The following is a 15,320-nucleotide window of genomic DNA, read 5'->3' on the forward strand; positions in this document are numbered from 1 at the left end:
TGAAGCAGCAGTAGCAGGAACAGCAGCTCCGCTCGCTTCGTACAGTTTTTATTCATGAAAATAACTCTCTGAACGTCGTATCATTCGCCTAGTCATAATAAATCGCGGTACACGCTGTGCTCTGTTCCGTTCTTCGAGTTCAAGCAGTGACGGTTAACCTTAAAACGCAGTGGCGGTCGCGGTTGTGTCGCGAGACAGTAAATCGTAGTGAAATACAGACTCGTCTTGGTCGTTGAGGCTTCATCGCCTTAAGAGTGCGTTCGCTCTGTTTCTCGACGTGGTTCGAGACAGAGAGGTGTGAAAAGGAAAGTGCATAGTCATCGATGTGAGAAGCCGAAGCTAGGAAGAAGGCCCGCCGCAGAAGGAGGGAGGAGAGAGCGAGAGGAGCTGTTCGTGGATACGAGAGGCCGATATATCGAGCCGGGAATTTAGGCAACCGTAGGCTCCGTTAGGGAGCTCCAGGTATAATAACGAACATTCTTTTTCGTAATAGTTTGTAATTTTACCATTTCTATACAGCGATAATGGCATCCTAACGATGCAGCCCTGATTGTGGCCCTTCGACTCGTTCGGAATAGCCAACATGGCGACCGCCTAGGCTACACTGTCAAATTTTCCTGTTCCGTCATCGCGGTTATTTTAACATCCACTACGTTCCTCTCGTCTGCTCGGTCGTCTGATATTTCGATGTTAGTGGGAATATCATTGGCTGACTGGCGAGGAATTTCGGTAAATCCTGATTTAACGACTTCTCGACATCTGAGTCAATGCCGGCTCCCGCTGTAATGAGATTCTTCCTGCTTAAATCGAAGCTTTTTCCTCGTTCGAGAATTTTCAACGGCGTAGAAGTATAACGAGAACGAAAGCTTGAACATCGAGCAGCCTACGATTACGCAAGCTAAATTACTGCTGTAAGAACTTTTGCTTGACTAACGATATCTGAGATTACCACAAATTTACATAGGGGATCAATAATCATTAATTCACACGGTACAAGCGTCAGTATTTCGTTATCTATTAATGCATGTGTCGTATTTGTTATGAAACTAGCTTTTACATTTAAACTATTGCATTACCATAGAATATTTCTTTATTTTATGAATTTTTTGTTATAAAAATTATAAGGATAATTACTCGTGAACTGTTCGTGTATTTTTATCGGTAATTTGATTTGGTATAGAAAATAATAAAATAATTATCTACTATTCAGTGTAGGAAATATTGGTAAGATGGCGCGAAATTTAGTCAATGTGAAACGCCATTGTTGACACTTATTTAACTACGAAGCAGGCGTATTTGCGTTATCTTTTGATACAACAATAGCAGTAAACCGAATATTGCGTAACATTTGAGCACGAGTTTTTCACGAAAACAAACATAATTTACTTTAGTGTATATCTAGAACGCGTTACTTTTGCAAAAACGTGAATCCACGAGGTAAAAATAACACGACGCCGTCTTTATTCGTCGACTACACGTGTTCTCCAAAAATATGACACTTTCATCATCCAGTGCGTTTTCTAATTATTGCTCGAGGTTGAACATTAGACGTCCGGATGATTCTTGTGAATTTATATTTAGTTTCAAACGTTGCAATTATTACATTTACAATTTACGTACATCGTGAACAATAACCACTATACAACCAGTGATAATGAAATTACAGGCACCTGTTTTTAATTCGAGACTAACCTTGAAGCATGTCGCGTTTCTAAGAATCGTGAAAGCGATATTTACGTTAGCAGTCGTTTTCAAGGTGATCGATCTTAAAAGCGACTCGAACGAACAGAATCACACGCAATATATCTTCGTTATCGTCGCGTTCCTCCTTCTCTTCTTTAACGTTTCTTTTTTTTCCTTTTTTTTTTATTATTTTTCTTACCATACATTTCAGAGAGAGATTACGTTATTTCCATTCGAGCAATGAGTCACGTAAGAGAAACGAACGACAAAGGAAATGCAATCCGCTGGACGCATCGAAGACCTTGAATTATTATCCAATAATTTCGTGCTACCCTTTTGCTATAACGCGCCCCGTATGGAAACGGAGCGATACCAGGCCAGGAATTTCGAACGCGTGAATTCCTCGCGACGTTCTTCTAATTGCTTCTGTTTCTAAAGCGAGGCGATAATTCGTTTGGTGTCTTTCTGTCGACTGGTATCAGTTTATCGGTCGAATTAACGTTGTCTGTCTCTTTGAACAAAGAACAGAGTCTAATTGCCTGAGTAATTTCTCGAGCGAGAAAAAGAGAAATGAGGAAGCGACAGAAGACTCGAAGGGAAACTGTTGATTTTCCCTGCACAAGCTTTGGATTGAACCTAGCGTTGACTCATATAGTAACGAAGTAAGAGAAAGAGGAAAAAAAAGGAGACGCGCAAGCCAGAGCAAAGACGGAGACTGCGTCGCGATTGGCCGACCAATTGCTGCACCAGAGCTATCTTAATCGTCTTTAATTGATTCGAAATATAAAGTCGTCGCGGGTCTCGAAGACAAGTGGTGTCTTCGGTTCAATTGACAGCGTTCCAGTTGCGAGATACGACGTCGATCATATCTTTTATCGGTCTCTTGCACTCTCTATCGGGAAGAAATTATGTACGTTCAAGTGATTCACCAAGCCGGTAGATAACCACGGAAATCGTAGAAATGTAAACATTTACGATCCACGTCGATTACTGTATCACGATCAATAAGCTACGCGTGACGCTTCGTTCCAAGGAAACGTGTCTGACAAATTTAATCGTTGTAATTTTCCGAAGGATTTTATTTTCATTTTACGCACGAAGTTAATGCACGGCAAACAATCTAGAACGCGGGGGAAATAACGCTTATCGTAACGTGCGCGTCAGCCAAAATCCTTAGCGCGATAATACAGCAAATACATGTTATTGATACTGCGTGTATCTTTTTCAGTGGTTACTAACTCTTTCGCTCATCTATCGAGATATCTCACGTGTTTTTTTCACTAACGGAAATGAATGTAAAGGTTAATGATACTATATAGATGTAGTGTGTATTATTCGCTTGAAAACAATTTCGGTGACGCTGTTGGAATAGGAAGGAAAGAGGGAGAGGGATAGGAAAGGAAGGGAGAGTGCGTTTCGTCCAGGATCTGCTAATGGACTCGTCAGTAATGCTACCTAGCAGGTCTGTGGCTTGCTTGTTGGTTAGCAGTACGGTTGGTAGAAGAGACACAGCGAGGTCATAAAATCGGCGAGACGTTAAAGTTGATATAATGGGAGAAAAAGAACTTGAGATTTTCGTTTAGAATAGGCATACTTGTTAATTCACAATCTATCGTTTCTATTTCTAATTTATTTAAATCTATTTAAAAAAAGACTGTATAACATGCAATATGGAAAACAGAAAGTTTAAGTTGATGAGGGAAAAATTGCAGTCATTTATCTCTTAAAGAATGTTTGTTACTTACGTATCCGCTCCATTACATTTTAAAAGTATGTGAGATAGAACATTGGTTAGGTCTGTTTCAACTAATAAATATTAGTTTATCAATGCGGTAGAGATAAGAACATTACACTTTACACTGTAATCCACAGTTTCGCTTAATATTCAGAAATGTTACATATCAGTGTTTAAGCCACTTTTGCTCCTTGAAGTTTAACATGTTTTTACGTATAAGATTTAATGTTGTAATTTATTCCGTTTAACGTTTTAACTCACGGTTTCACTATATCGCTTGCATCAGTTATACTTCAAAGAGAATTTTATATAGCGTAAAAGTATTTCTTTGACAGTAATTTCTTTGGGTGTAGAAAAGTTGTTACAAAATTTCTTTCATTATCCCATTACATAAAACAATATCCACTTGTAAATATTATAAACCATGTGGAGATATCTCGTTCACGAGTGTAGAAGGGTTAACGATATTGACATAGAATAAGTTATTATGTTGACAGAGAAATTCTATTATATATCTCTTTCATATGAAACCGCATTCAGTCACAAATATTGAAAAACAGGCACGTAAGATATCTCGTTCATAGAGGCAAAGGGGTTAATGACGATCACGTTTCACAGGACGGTTAGTAGGTCGCCGAGTACTTAGTCAGTGCGAAAGTAATGCCAATGACGTACACTACCAGCAAATTCCCTTCTTTCCTGGCACCCTCCAACCCCCTCCGACCTGAGTTCGTTGCGGGGTCACGTCCTGTTACGCGTTCCCCTCGTCCGCCATGAATTGTTCCTTCTTCTGTTCGCTCAGTGGACGAGGGTCAGTGGAAAACAAGCAGAGGAAGGGTTGCTGATTTTAAAAGCTCCGGCTAGAGTTTGTTAGTTCCAGGAATTCGACGATCATTAAATTTCTCTGAAGAACTTTCTTTTCGAGAGTGCCTGTAACAGATCATTAACGTGGTCACACTGCTGTAAATTAGTCAGAGGGTTCGTGAAAGGTGAGATTAGGGTTTGAATAAGATTCGAATAGATTTTTTTCAGGATAGATGAGTTTTAAGTGATAATAACCAGATTAGGGAGGACAAGCAAACGTAGCTGTCTTTACAACAGTCCAGTTTCCTTTGAACTGGTCCACAAGCCTTCTGGATTCTTGGATAATCCAAACATTCAAATGCCCGCTTTACTCTCCCTTCTTCTTCTGACGTCACTGTGATTCGTAAAAATAGCGAAACGATCTGTTTGCGGCTTAATTTCTTAACACGTATTTATATACATTTCTGTGATACCGTTTGCATCGTCGAAAGTTCTGTCTTTCATTTCAGCACAAAAGAAGTACCTTCGTTTTTTTTTTTTTTTTTTTTAATGTTATCAGCTTATCAGGACTTCGATCCAATATTGACCCAGAATTATTGTAATTTTAAGTGTATGTATAAATCAACCATTAAATCCCCAAGAGTAATATGTATACAACTTCTTCAAAAACAAGTCAATTAATACTAGATAAGAGATAATTATTTCTTTTTTTTCTTTTATAATGTATGCATGTAAATAACCATTGCGTGTTAAGTTCAATTATTCATAAAAGTATTCGATACAAACATGGATATTATGACTCATATTTCTAAAATATTATTAGTTTACTTAGATTGTAGTTCAGTAATTTATAAACTACTAAATCCTCAAGTAATATACAATTCAACTTCATCAGAGATGAATCGGTTTCTATAAGAAAAACAGATAATTGACGCTCTTTATATTTTTTAGGGTCATGTCTGAATTAAAAGAAAACTGAAGATACAGAAGCTCTGCAACCAATTGACGAAAAATTTGATCAAACCAGAGTAAAGATAAGATTAGAAGCGAGTGAAAAATCTTGACTCGAGGAATCCCATATTCAGGTTACTATCTGACGTCACGGAACGCCTTCTGACGTCATTCACCTGCCGTAGCTTGTCCGCAACGTATCTTCCGTCCCATTTCATCTCATTCGAGTTTCGTCGGCCTTCTATGCTCTCCTCTCTTCTCTACAATGCTAATGTTTAGTCGTCTCTATAGCCTGTAAGTTAGGAGAAATATACGAATTTAGGATAGCTGGTTGTTCCGTGGTCGAGTTTCAGCCGCAGGGATTCTCGATCCACTCGATCTCTTACAGACTTTCTCGCTACACACAGAGAAATCTACGCACACATATAAATTTGGGACGATGTTTTCCCTAAGAGAAGGCATCGATCGAACCACGTAACCCCTCCATCAGGTATCCCTTCTTCGTCTTTGTGGGGTTGGGTGTACCGGGGACGAACGACTGCTGGTTTCTAGGGTGATTTCTTTTATTAAAGTCAATCCACGTTTTACACTTGTCATGCGACGGTGGCATCGACAAAGTTGGGAAAACAACATGTGTGCATAGAAGTGATTCTCGTAGTCTAGATTTAGATATATTAAAGTAGTTGTGAACTGTTCGTAAACCGTAGATAATCGAACGCTTCTTCCATTCTTTCCTGTATAATAATTGATGATAATAGCGAGGATACTGCTTCCTTGCTGGTCGAGTTTTACTAAACGCATGTTCGTAACAATGGCTTGTTGAACGCTCTTAAACAATGGTCGATGGGTAAGAATCGAATGTTTTAATAATTACGTTCGATTATAGTACGCTTCTGTTGGAAGTTTTTAAGGGGAAAAGCTAAGCGAAAGAAAACGAACAAGTGTTTCTCTTCGCGATACCGTTTGCAGATTGATTGATAGATCGATCGGCTTGCGTCACGGTTTATTTTAAACCAACGTGTTCTTTATGCACGTACTATTCTGAGATGCCGTGCCAAAAATTGAGGACTCGCGTGAAAAGTAATTCTCTGTTCGCTTCTCGCGTTTAGGTAGTATACACTACGCGGCGGAAATCGGCGTGATTTTGTTGGAACGAATTATTCTTGTAATAGGTAGGTTCGTGAGAGCTCGAAGGGATTCGCGGCCTTTTGTTTTTCTGATCTCGTTGGTGAATTGATAAGAAGTTTATTAACGTGACTAAAAGCCAGCCACTTCTGCCTGGCTGCAAGCTGATCCTCTCCGGTTCTACGCGGTCGAAAAGTAGGTCGTGCTGATGTGAATTACAGTCATCAGCTGTAATACCACAATATCATTCCGTAGACACAGCCAGTTCCGCGGTAACGAAGCCTCTTTATCTAAGAATAGTTTGTAATTAATATCCTTAGTATCTGTTTCATCGTAACATTTCACACGTAACTGTACCATTCCTTGCAATTTCTCAATTACGCAACAGAAAGACTTTCTTTTAATACTTTCCTTCACGAAGAGAATACTGTTTCTCTCGATGCAGTAAATATCGCATAGGATTTAATATACAATGAAAAATTCTTACATATGTAAAATATTGTTAAATGTTGTGGTAGGAAACATATCTGTAATGAACGGAGTATGCTAGAATGAATGCTATAACGATCAGTTTCTATCAATAAATTCAAGATGCTGCAACAAGAATAGATGCTGCAACAATATTGGTTTGTTCTTTTTATGAGTGATTCTTTTGATTATTTATTCTTTTCATCTTATTTGATTATTTATGTCTTTTATTAGGAAAAGTTTCATATTCATGGGTTAACGTGTATCGAGAATGGATAAAAATTAAACGAATTAATTTGGCGTTATATAATTTATATCTATAAATATCTATAAATATATCTATATCTTTAAACCGTATGTCTGCAATGAATTTTTCCAAATGACATAAATTCGTTCTCTTTTTATCGTTATTTGCAAATGGAAAAATAAATAAATATGTTAGAATTTAATATTTTAATATAAACGAAATAGTAAATCTAATTATATGCAATATGTTATACTACATTGTACTTTGTATGTTCGTCAGAATCGGCGGTTCTACAAAGGATGCTCGTTTTTTGTGTGGCTGCAAAACAGAGTCGACCCTCTGCTGTACGCCGCAGTACCGGGAAGGGCCTAATTTATGGCACCCTCAAGTATTTGTCGCTTTCACTTGCCGAGCCCCATGGTTACAGAAAACCATTTGAAACTCTCCACGCTTCTACAACCTTCTGCAAAATACTTAACAATTTATACAGGGTGTTTTCTTTCTCTAAAGGTCGCAAAAAGAGGAGCCACCATTGACCTAATCACTGTATGTGTGCAGTGTGCATATATGAGAACTGAAAGTCAAAATGTAAAGTAAAAATAATATCAAATTAGTCACTGAATTGGGAATATTTATACAAATTCCGATTTTTATAAAGGCAAGTAAAAGAATAGAATTTAATCAGAGATTTGTTTTACTTACCAAATAGTATAATAGGTAATTAGATTTTCTATATTTTATGTACATTCTGTGCGTTTGTACATTTTTAAATCTCCCATAAATGTATAAAAATCCGCAGGCTATCGATCACACATACACGGCGCAGACAATATGTATCATCTTTGATGTCGCAACAAATGTTCGATCAACGACTTCTTCTTTCGAGGCCTCTAGCGAGAGAATCATCCTGTATTTCACTCTCGCAGGAATAAGTGAGAACAACAAATATATTATATGAAACAAACATTTCGTCTATGTGGAAATTTGCTGGCAGAAATGATTTTGGACGTGGAAGCACGACGAATAAGCAAACACAGAACGGTTATGCTAGAAACAAAGCGTGTACGAGCACTCGTTGGAACGAACTCTTGGCAGGTGCAATTCCAACAAGCGTTCCAACGGCGATCGTCGACACACGTTGCACGCCCGCTTAGACCTTCCGCGGCTTCTCCCATTCTTTCTCGCCGTTTTCTAAAGACCGTTGGGCCGTGCCAGGGACTTCGTTCGAAGTACACACTTGGTGTGAGGTACTTGGCAGCCACGCTGTTGTATACAGCCGAAGACGAAAGCAGATGGGGAGAGAAAAGAGGGAGAGTTAGAGAGAGAAAAGGAGAGATCGTATTGGACGTTGACCCGCGTGGTTCAACTGTTGCTCCCATTCGCGCATCCGGGAACGCGTGTAGGAAGGCCTGGGGATCCCGATGATAGAAGAGTCTTCTGTTAGATAGGTCTACCGGCCCTCCCCTCCATCCAGTTGAATGCCTGGAGAATGACAAAGCCAGACGATTCGCGCGAATACTATAGATAGAGTATAGAGGAAAATGTTGGCTGCCTCCTCTTCCTTGATAAGGCAGATTAAGCAGAATGTAGGTCGAACATCGATGGACTTGAGATTTTTCTACACTTGCTTAATCGAGACGCATTCTGGGTTATTAATTATACATTCTCACGATATTTCTTCTAGTTGCATGGAGATTATTAAAATGGCTCTCGTATAGCTATGTACACATAGCGCAGTTGCAACGTTGTAATTGCATAGACGTGTTCTGGTTTCACATAAGTTATTTAGACGTTGTTGTATGTTTTGTAGATAGTAGTCGACGCGTAATATCAGCCTCTTGAAGATTAATGGAATTTTGTAGCACTTGCCGTGCATCGCCGATGACGCTTCGAATTCAAGACAACACATCAAATTGCCTGTTATCTAATTTTTAACTCTCTACATAGGAAGGGGCTTCCCTTACAAATCTTCGATGATCTCTATACTCTAAATTATTTTCTAATTCTCAACAATTCTGTAATACCAGCATCATAGAGGAATCAAAATAAATAAGAAATTTCTTTACGATTTCTTACGATTCAGCGAATCCTCTGATAGCAGGCTTATATGACTTCCTGAATATGTATATACTGGCGAACGCGTATTTCTTAAAATAGTTCCAGGGTTACCTGGAAGACCAAGATGACCAAATATTTAGCAAAGTCGATTCTGTATATATTTCCCAAGAAAATCAGTTCGCCAATCTCACCCTGTTTGAATCGATTATACCAAGTCGGGGATCGTGTTGAACAGCGATTAACACGATCCTCCGACCATGCTACCGCCAACGGCAACCTGTCACACGGTCGACAATGGCGTCATGGCGACGCCGGTAGTCAGCCGGTACGCGGGCGCCGTGGCGCCAGCGTCGCTTATCCCTTCCCTCTGCTCGTTTCATCCGCCCAGGCGGTCTTCTCTCGAAACCACGTCCTCCCTGGGTGTGGTTCGAAAGTGTCGAAGGTTGTGTCCAGTTTACATCGTATCTTAACTCCTTCAGCTTTTATTCGTTAGAGTCTCGAGTATCGTTTCGTTTCTTCTCTCTGAAATCATTCGGCAAGACACACACAGCGTTCGCGTGTGTACTCTTTATCTAGCGTACATAACGAAGAGGGAGAGGTTGAAGGGAGAAAAGGAGAGGGTGAAAGCTTACGAGAGAAAGAGACAGACTACAGTGGGGCGAGCCACGGCTGTTCATCGATTCGTCGCTACCACGGTTCTGTGAACGTGGCATGAAAAGAGAACCAGCACCACCAATGCGCGCATTTGACCGGTTCTCGTGCGTGTGCGTGCGTGTGCCCGATTCTCACTAGGAAAAGTGCTTTTTCTTCCGGTTCTCACTCGGACGCTGGGCTCCTAACAGTTCCTGGCGTTCCGTCGACGGCGCAATCTGGCGGTAGACCACGGGTTCAGAGAGACCACCCTTTGCCCTCTGCACGAACCTTCCACGCAGAGAGGTTATGTTTGCTCGAGATTCATGACGCTCTGACAGGAGTGGAAGGTGGACGGAGCGGGTAAGTCGTGGCCCTTGTGCGTTTCTTTCCTCCGATTTCGCGTATATGATAGGAATTTGGTGAATATTTAAAAGTTGAAAGTAGATTCGTCCGAAGAAATTGGTTATAATAGGAAATTTTAATGGAATCGTTTCTACGATTTATCGGAATACGGTATTATATTCTGAAAGGTTTGTTAGAGGGTGAAAGGGTTTCTTATTTCTTCTTATAAGACTCGGGATTTTTTTTTTTTTTTTTTTTGTTTTCTTTCTTTCTTTTTCGAAAGACGTGTAGTATTCCGTTTCGTGCTGTTTGATCATGCGCCGAACGATTTCATCAGTTCCGGAAAATGAGAACACCTTGCGTTGGATCGACAACCCTCGGGTTCCCCGGGTTGTGAGACCTTTTGGAGGTGAAGGACGCTCGTTGCCACGAAATTTCAATGTAGCTTAAAATATTAAGTTACTGGCGAGACTGGGGGTGAGACTGAATGAACAGTGTTGTATAGTACAAGTTGATGAAAAATTGGAGAAAATATGTTTAGAGTATTAAGGGTGGTCTCATCGTGGGAGAAGTTTGAATTATTAAACAGATTCACCAGAAGTTCGTAGGTTACTCTACTTCGAACATAATCGGTTCGTTAGCTATAAATAGCACGCTGAAACACTGTTCTCGCATACACTTTACACGAACTAAATTTTTTTATTTTTTTTTATTTTTTCCTAGTGTTAAAAAAGATGTGGGAATTTCTATCAAAGTTAGAAAAATAAGAGTTGATTCTCGCTGATATTGAGAACACTATACTTTTTCATCCAACAATGGAAGATTAATGACGCTCCATTAATGCACAAACAAAGAAACATGTTGACCGTGACACGAATCTGCCAACGAATGTGGCAGGTTGGCTAAAAATAGAATAATAAAAATATAATAACCATTATACTATATCATAACCTTTCTGGCGGTGAAATGTAAAAATTAATAGAAGGATCTGTTTATAGAAATGCATTCTAGTATTCTTAAAGTATATCTTGTATTCAACTATGATTATATTATACCCTGTCATTTAACGCTAAATTTTTTAAGATTTTCTATCCATCTAATTCTGCAAAAAACAAACCATTCCATATATTGAGCAATTCGTTTTGAAATTACCATTAGGTAGAGGTGTGGACCACCTCTTCATGTAATAAACACGATACAATATATTCTTGAATTTATTAAATTTATAAAAATCCTTACTGTCAAGTTCTTGAGTCTAAAAGGAAGAAATAACTTGGGAGAGAGTTATTACTAATAATTTGTGTGATTCTGATTTCAGGGGTGGCAACGATCTCGCTAGGAGGTGTCGAAGCTGGCGCGTGGGGCGGGAGAGTCAGCGGTGGTCTGGCTCTGGTTCTGGTGGTAGCGGCGGAAACGGAAGCCGCGACAGCAACAGATCAGAGAGAAGGCCTGGAAAAGGCTGGTGCAGCCCCCTCAAGGAGAAAATTCGATCGTCTTCTAGTTCTTCTTTCTACCCTTCCCGTTCTTGGTGGTGGTATATTTGACGATATTCATCGGTCATCGAAAGAAACGTCGGCGGCGTGACACTGGGCCCCAATCACCTTCGAGCGAGAAGGCGCACGAAATAGGATTAATCCGTTCCTAAAGAATCATATTTTAGGAATCACATTCGTCGGAGGTGGTCCGCCTCCTCCTCGAGAAACACCCTTTTCCACCCTTAACGGGTAATCACGTTTATCGCATCATTAGACAGGCATCATGAGTGAAGTTGAAACCCTTCGTCAGGAGGCTGACAAGCTGAAAAATGCCATTCGAGTAAGTCCATTTGTTATTCTGCATTTCATTGAACATCGACAATTAGCTTCATTCACGTGTAATGTAAAGTCGTGTAAAAAGATTTCTTCTAGGTAATTGTGGAAAGTGAAGTCAATTTCTGGAACAAAAGGGAATGTTAATTGTCTAAGTAATTCACCAGTAATTACAGCTTTCAACGTGGGTGAATTACTTGTTACTCTGTAGAATAGTAGTAGATATTCTGTAAAATGAAGTACTTAGAGAGAACAATTGTAGATTTGGGTAGCTGCTATGAAATGATTATAACGAATGTAATTCGTATTGCTGGCCACAGCTGGTTCGTTTGATGATGTTAACTAAGCGCACGTACTTGGTATGGAATTTCATATCTCGACCGTTTCCTGTCAATGAATTATCTGAAAACCGTAAGAGATAGTGACTTAGCGATAGTATTGGGCGGTAGCCTTCGTTTAACTGGAATACTTAACGTTTTACACAATTATGGATCTCCGTTGATTCACCAATGATCTAGTTAGATTACTATTGGATAGTTCGTAGTTGAAATTCATGTAGCACTTTGTACGTTCTCCTTGTTTGCCGGCAATCTTTAAAACATCGAGGACAAAGCAACAGTTCTACATGCAACAGCGGTGTATTGTCTTTACAGAAAAAAAGTCTAGGGCGTCTCTCGGCTCGAAGTGCACTTGGCATTAAACAATCGGCCCCTATTCTCCCCTAACGAGCCAGTAATTTTTTAGGTTTTGTTGTACTCGACCCTAGGGGATTGAAACAAAATCACAATTGTTTATTAAAACAATACTACCCTTCCGTGTCTTGTTCCTTTTCTGTATACAATTTATTTAGCTCCATATCTGTATTTTTGGTGTAAAAACAATTATTAATGTTTGCCAATTTTTCAGAATCGATATTGAATATCATCGCAAAGTATAAAAACGCTATTAGAAGATAGTTACCTCAAAATAAACCACAGGAAATCTAAACTCCCCATTCATATCACTAATATACATTCAGAATTTCATCCCCGATCAAATTTTAAAAATCTGTTCTTAAAGACAAATAATTTTCCAGTGCGTCGAGTGATCGATGATCGTCCTAGATCACGGTGTAAGAATCGGCTTGAGTTAAAAGTTGTTGCCGTTTGAAAAATACTCGTCGATGCCAATCGGTGGATTCTCCACTTGTATGGTGGTGGAAACGTGAAACTCATTGTCAGAGGTGGTAGTAGTGTAGCGTGTGGTGGTGGTAGGGCGCGGCATAACCGTCGCTTCACTCTGATCAATACGCCACCGTTCCTTCTCTCTCTTACTCGATCTGCCTTTCTCTCTTTTCCTCTTACCCGCTTACTCACGTTCTATCTTGTTCCTTCTCGCCACCTGTTTCTCTCTTCCACCCTTCTCCGGTGCGTGCGTGAAATTACACGCATCGCCAGGCGAGCGCCCGTAATAAATAGACTGTACGTTCTTAAATACCCTCGTAACAGTATTTCAATAATTTATACACATCGCGACTAACCCTCTCACTATTCGTCGACCCTTAATTGAACAGTCGAGAGTAATTCGATGTGAGCTTCGAGTACTGAGAACGCTGCATATAGTCATTTTCTTATGTCAGCTCGAAACAATGTTAATTAGGATGCTTAAACCGAGCTGTGAATACAGTCTAGTCTTCCGCCGTTAAACGCATTGTCATCTTTTCACTCGTTTGGGTAGACCAGTTTCGAGAGTTTAGAACTCTAATATTTATTTAAGAGTTAGCGATATTGTTTATGAAATACATGTAATTTATAGAACGCCATAAATTTGGCCTCTTGGCGCATCCGATTGTGACATCTGATCTTTCAATACAGTCAAAACGAAATATTTTTCCAAACTGCGTTTTAAGTATAAACTTTATTTCACTAAGTTGTACGTAAAATAATAGCTATATTTATAAGTTTCATGTGTTATTTATATTTGTTTTTCAGGATGCTAGAAAAGCAGCATGCGATACGACGTTGGTTCAGGCCACGTCGGGCATGGAGCCTATCGGCCGGATACAGATGCGCACAAGACGCACACTTCGCGGTCACTTAGCCAAGATTTATGCGATGCACTGGGGAAGTGATTCGAGGTATAATTCTGTATGAACAACGATTTTCAATCAATTTTTCTGGTAATTAAATATGAAAGAGAAACTACAGTCGTTCCATTTGATTGACAGAAATTTAGTATCAGCGTCGCAGGATGGAAAACTAATCGTGTGGGATAGCTACACCACGAACAAAGTTCACGCGATCCCTTTACGCTCTTCGTGGGTAATGACCTGTGCGTACGCACCATCAGGTAGTTTCGTGGCCTGCGGTGGGCTGGATAACATTTGTTCCATCTATAGTCTTAAAACTAGGGAAGGCAATGTAAGAGTTAGCAGAGAACTCCCAGGTCACACTGGGTATTTGTCCTGTTGTCGATTTTATGACGACAGTCAAATTGTCACTAGTTCTGGTGATATGACTTGGTAAGAAACATTTATTTTTATTTTCTATGATATTCCATTGATCTGTTCCTAACTTGCATCACCTGCATAACAATATACTACCACACGTGAATTAAAATGTGTTACTTTCTTCTATTTAGGAAAATATCCTGAGAACGAAATCATAAAGAGAATTGTGAACGTGCAATAAAAATATATCCTATCCTATCCATCCCCTCCCTTCTAGTTTTTGGTTTCTTCCTTCTGAATGGTAATTATATAACCTAGAAAAATGTTTCGACTGCGTCGCAATGTCATGTTGTTTTTAAATTAGTGCCCTGTGGGACATAGAAACTGGTCAACAGTGTACCTCCTTTATTGGTCACACGGGCGATGTAATGTCCTTATCCTTGGCTCCAGACACGCGCACATTCGTATCTGGTGCGTGTGATGCCAGTGCAAAATTGTGGGACATTCGCGAAGGATCTTGTAAGCAAACTTTCCCGGGTCATGAGAGCGACATAAACGCCGTTACGGTAAGAGCTTAATCTGCTAAATTTTCTAGCTAATTTTACTTTATCTTATCTTATTTATCTTACTTGTAGTGTTGTGAAACTGCTGGAAGTTTCTATTAGAAAAACTAGTTTTGTTATAAAGGAAAATTTTAAAGGATCTATGATTCTTAATTGTGAATTATTTTATTATATTCAGTTCTTCCCGAATGGATACGCCTTCGCGACGGGTTCTGATGACGCCACGTGCAGACTTTTCGACATTAGGGCAGATCAAGAACTGGCGATGTATAGTCACGACAATATTATCTGTGGTATCACCAGTGTAGCGTTCAGCAAGAGCGGTAGATTATTACTTGCCGGTTACGACGATTTCAACTGCAATGTTTGGGATTCTATGAAAGCGGAACGAGCTGGTACGTACTCATTATAGATTGTCAAGATTGCCTTCAGAAGAGAAGAGAAATTTTATATTAAGCCCTTCTCTATAATTTAA

General features: G+C 39.6%; 1 protein-coding gene across 5 annotated transcripts in view; it reads left to right on the forward strand.

Moving 5' to 3' along the window:
• Positions 1 to 15,320, forward strand: part of LOC122574662 (guanine nucleotide-binding protein G(I)/G(S)/G(T) subunit beta-1) — a 25,418-nt gene continuing 10,098 nt past the window's right edge. The window contains exons 1-6 of one of the 5 annotated variants that reach the window (XM_043742513.1): positions 2 to 462; positions 11,365 to 11,861; positions 13,825 to 13,980; positions 14,061 to 14,354; positions 14,647 to 14,848; positions 15,024 to 15,240. In XM_043742513.1, coding sequence (XP_043598448.1) covers positions 13,943 to 13,980; positions 14,061 to 14,354; positions 14,647 to 14,848; positions 15,024 to 15,240 — 751 coding nt within the window. In that variant the 5' untranslated portion in view covers positions 2 to 462; positions 11,365 to 11,861; positions 13,825 to 13,942. Of the gene's footprint in view, positions 463 to 779; positions 912 to 9,926; positions 10,065 to 11,364; positions 11,862 to 13,824; positions 13,981 to 14,060; positions 14,355 to 14,646; positions 14,849 to 15,023; positions 15,241 to 15,320 lie in introns of those variants that run through there. The other 4 variants (XM_043742509.1, XM_043742512.1, XM_043742510.1 and 1 more) reach the window with 4 other exon arrangements.

This window comes from Bombus pyrosoma, linkage group LG14 (genome assembly GCF_014825855.1).
Source record: "Bombus pyrosoma isolate SC7728 linkage group LG14, ASM1482585v1, whole genome shotgun sequence".
NCBI lineage: Eukaryota > Metazoa > Arthropoda > Insecta > Hymenoptera > Apidae > Bombus > Bombus pyrosoma.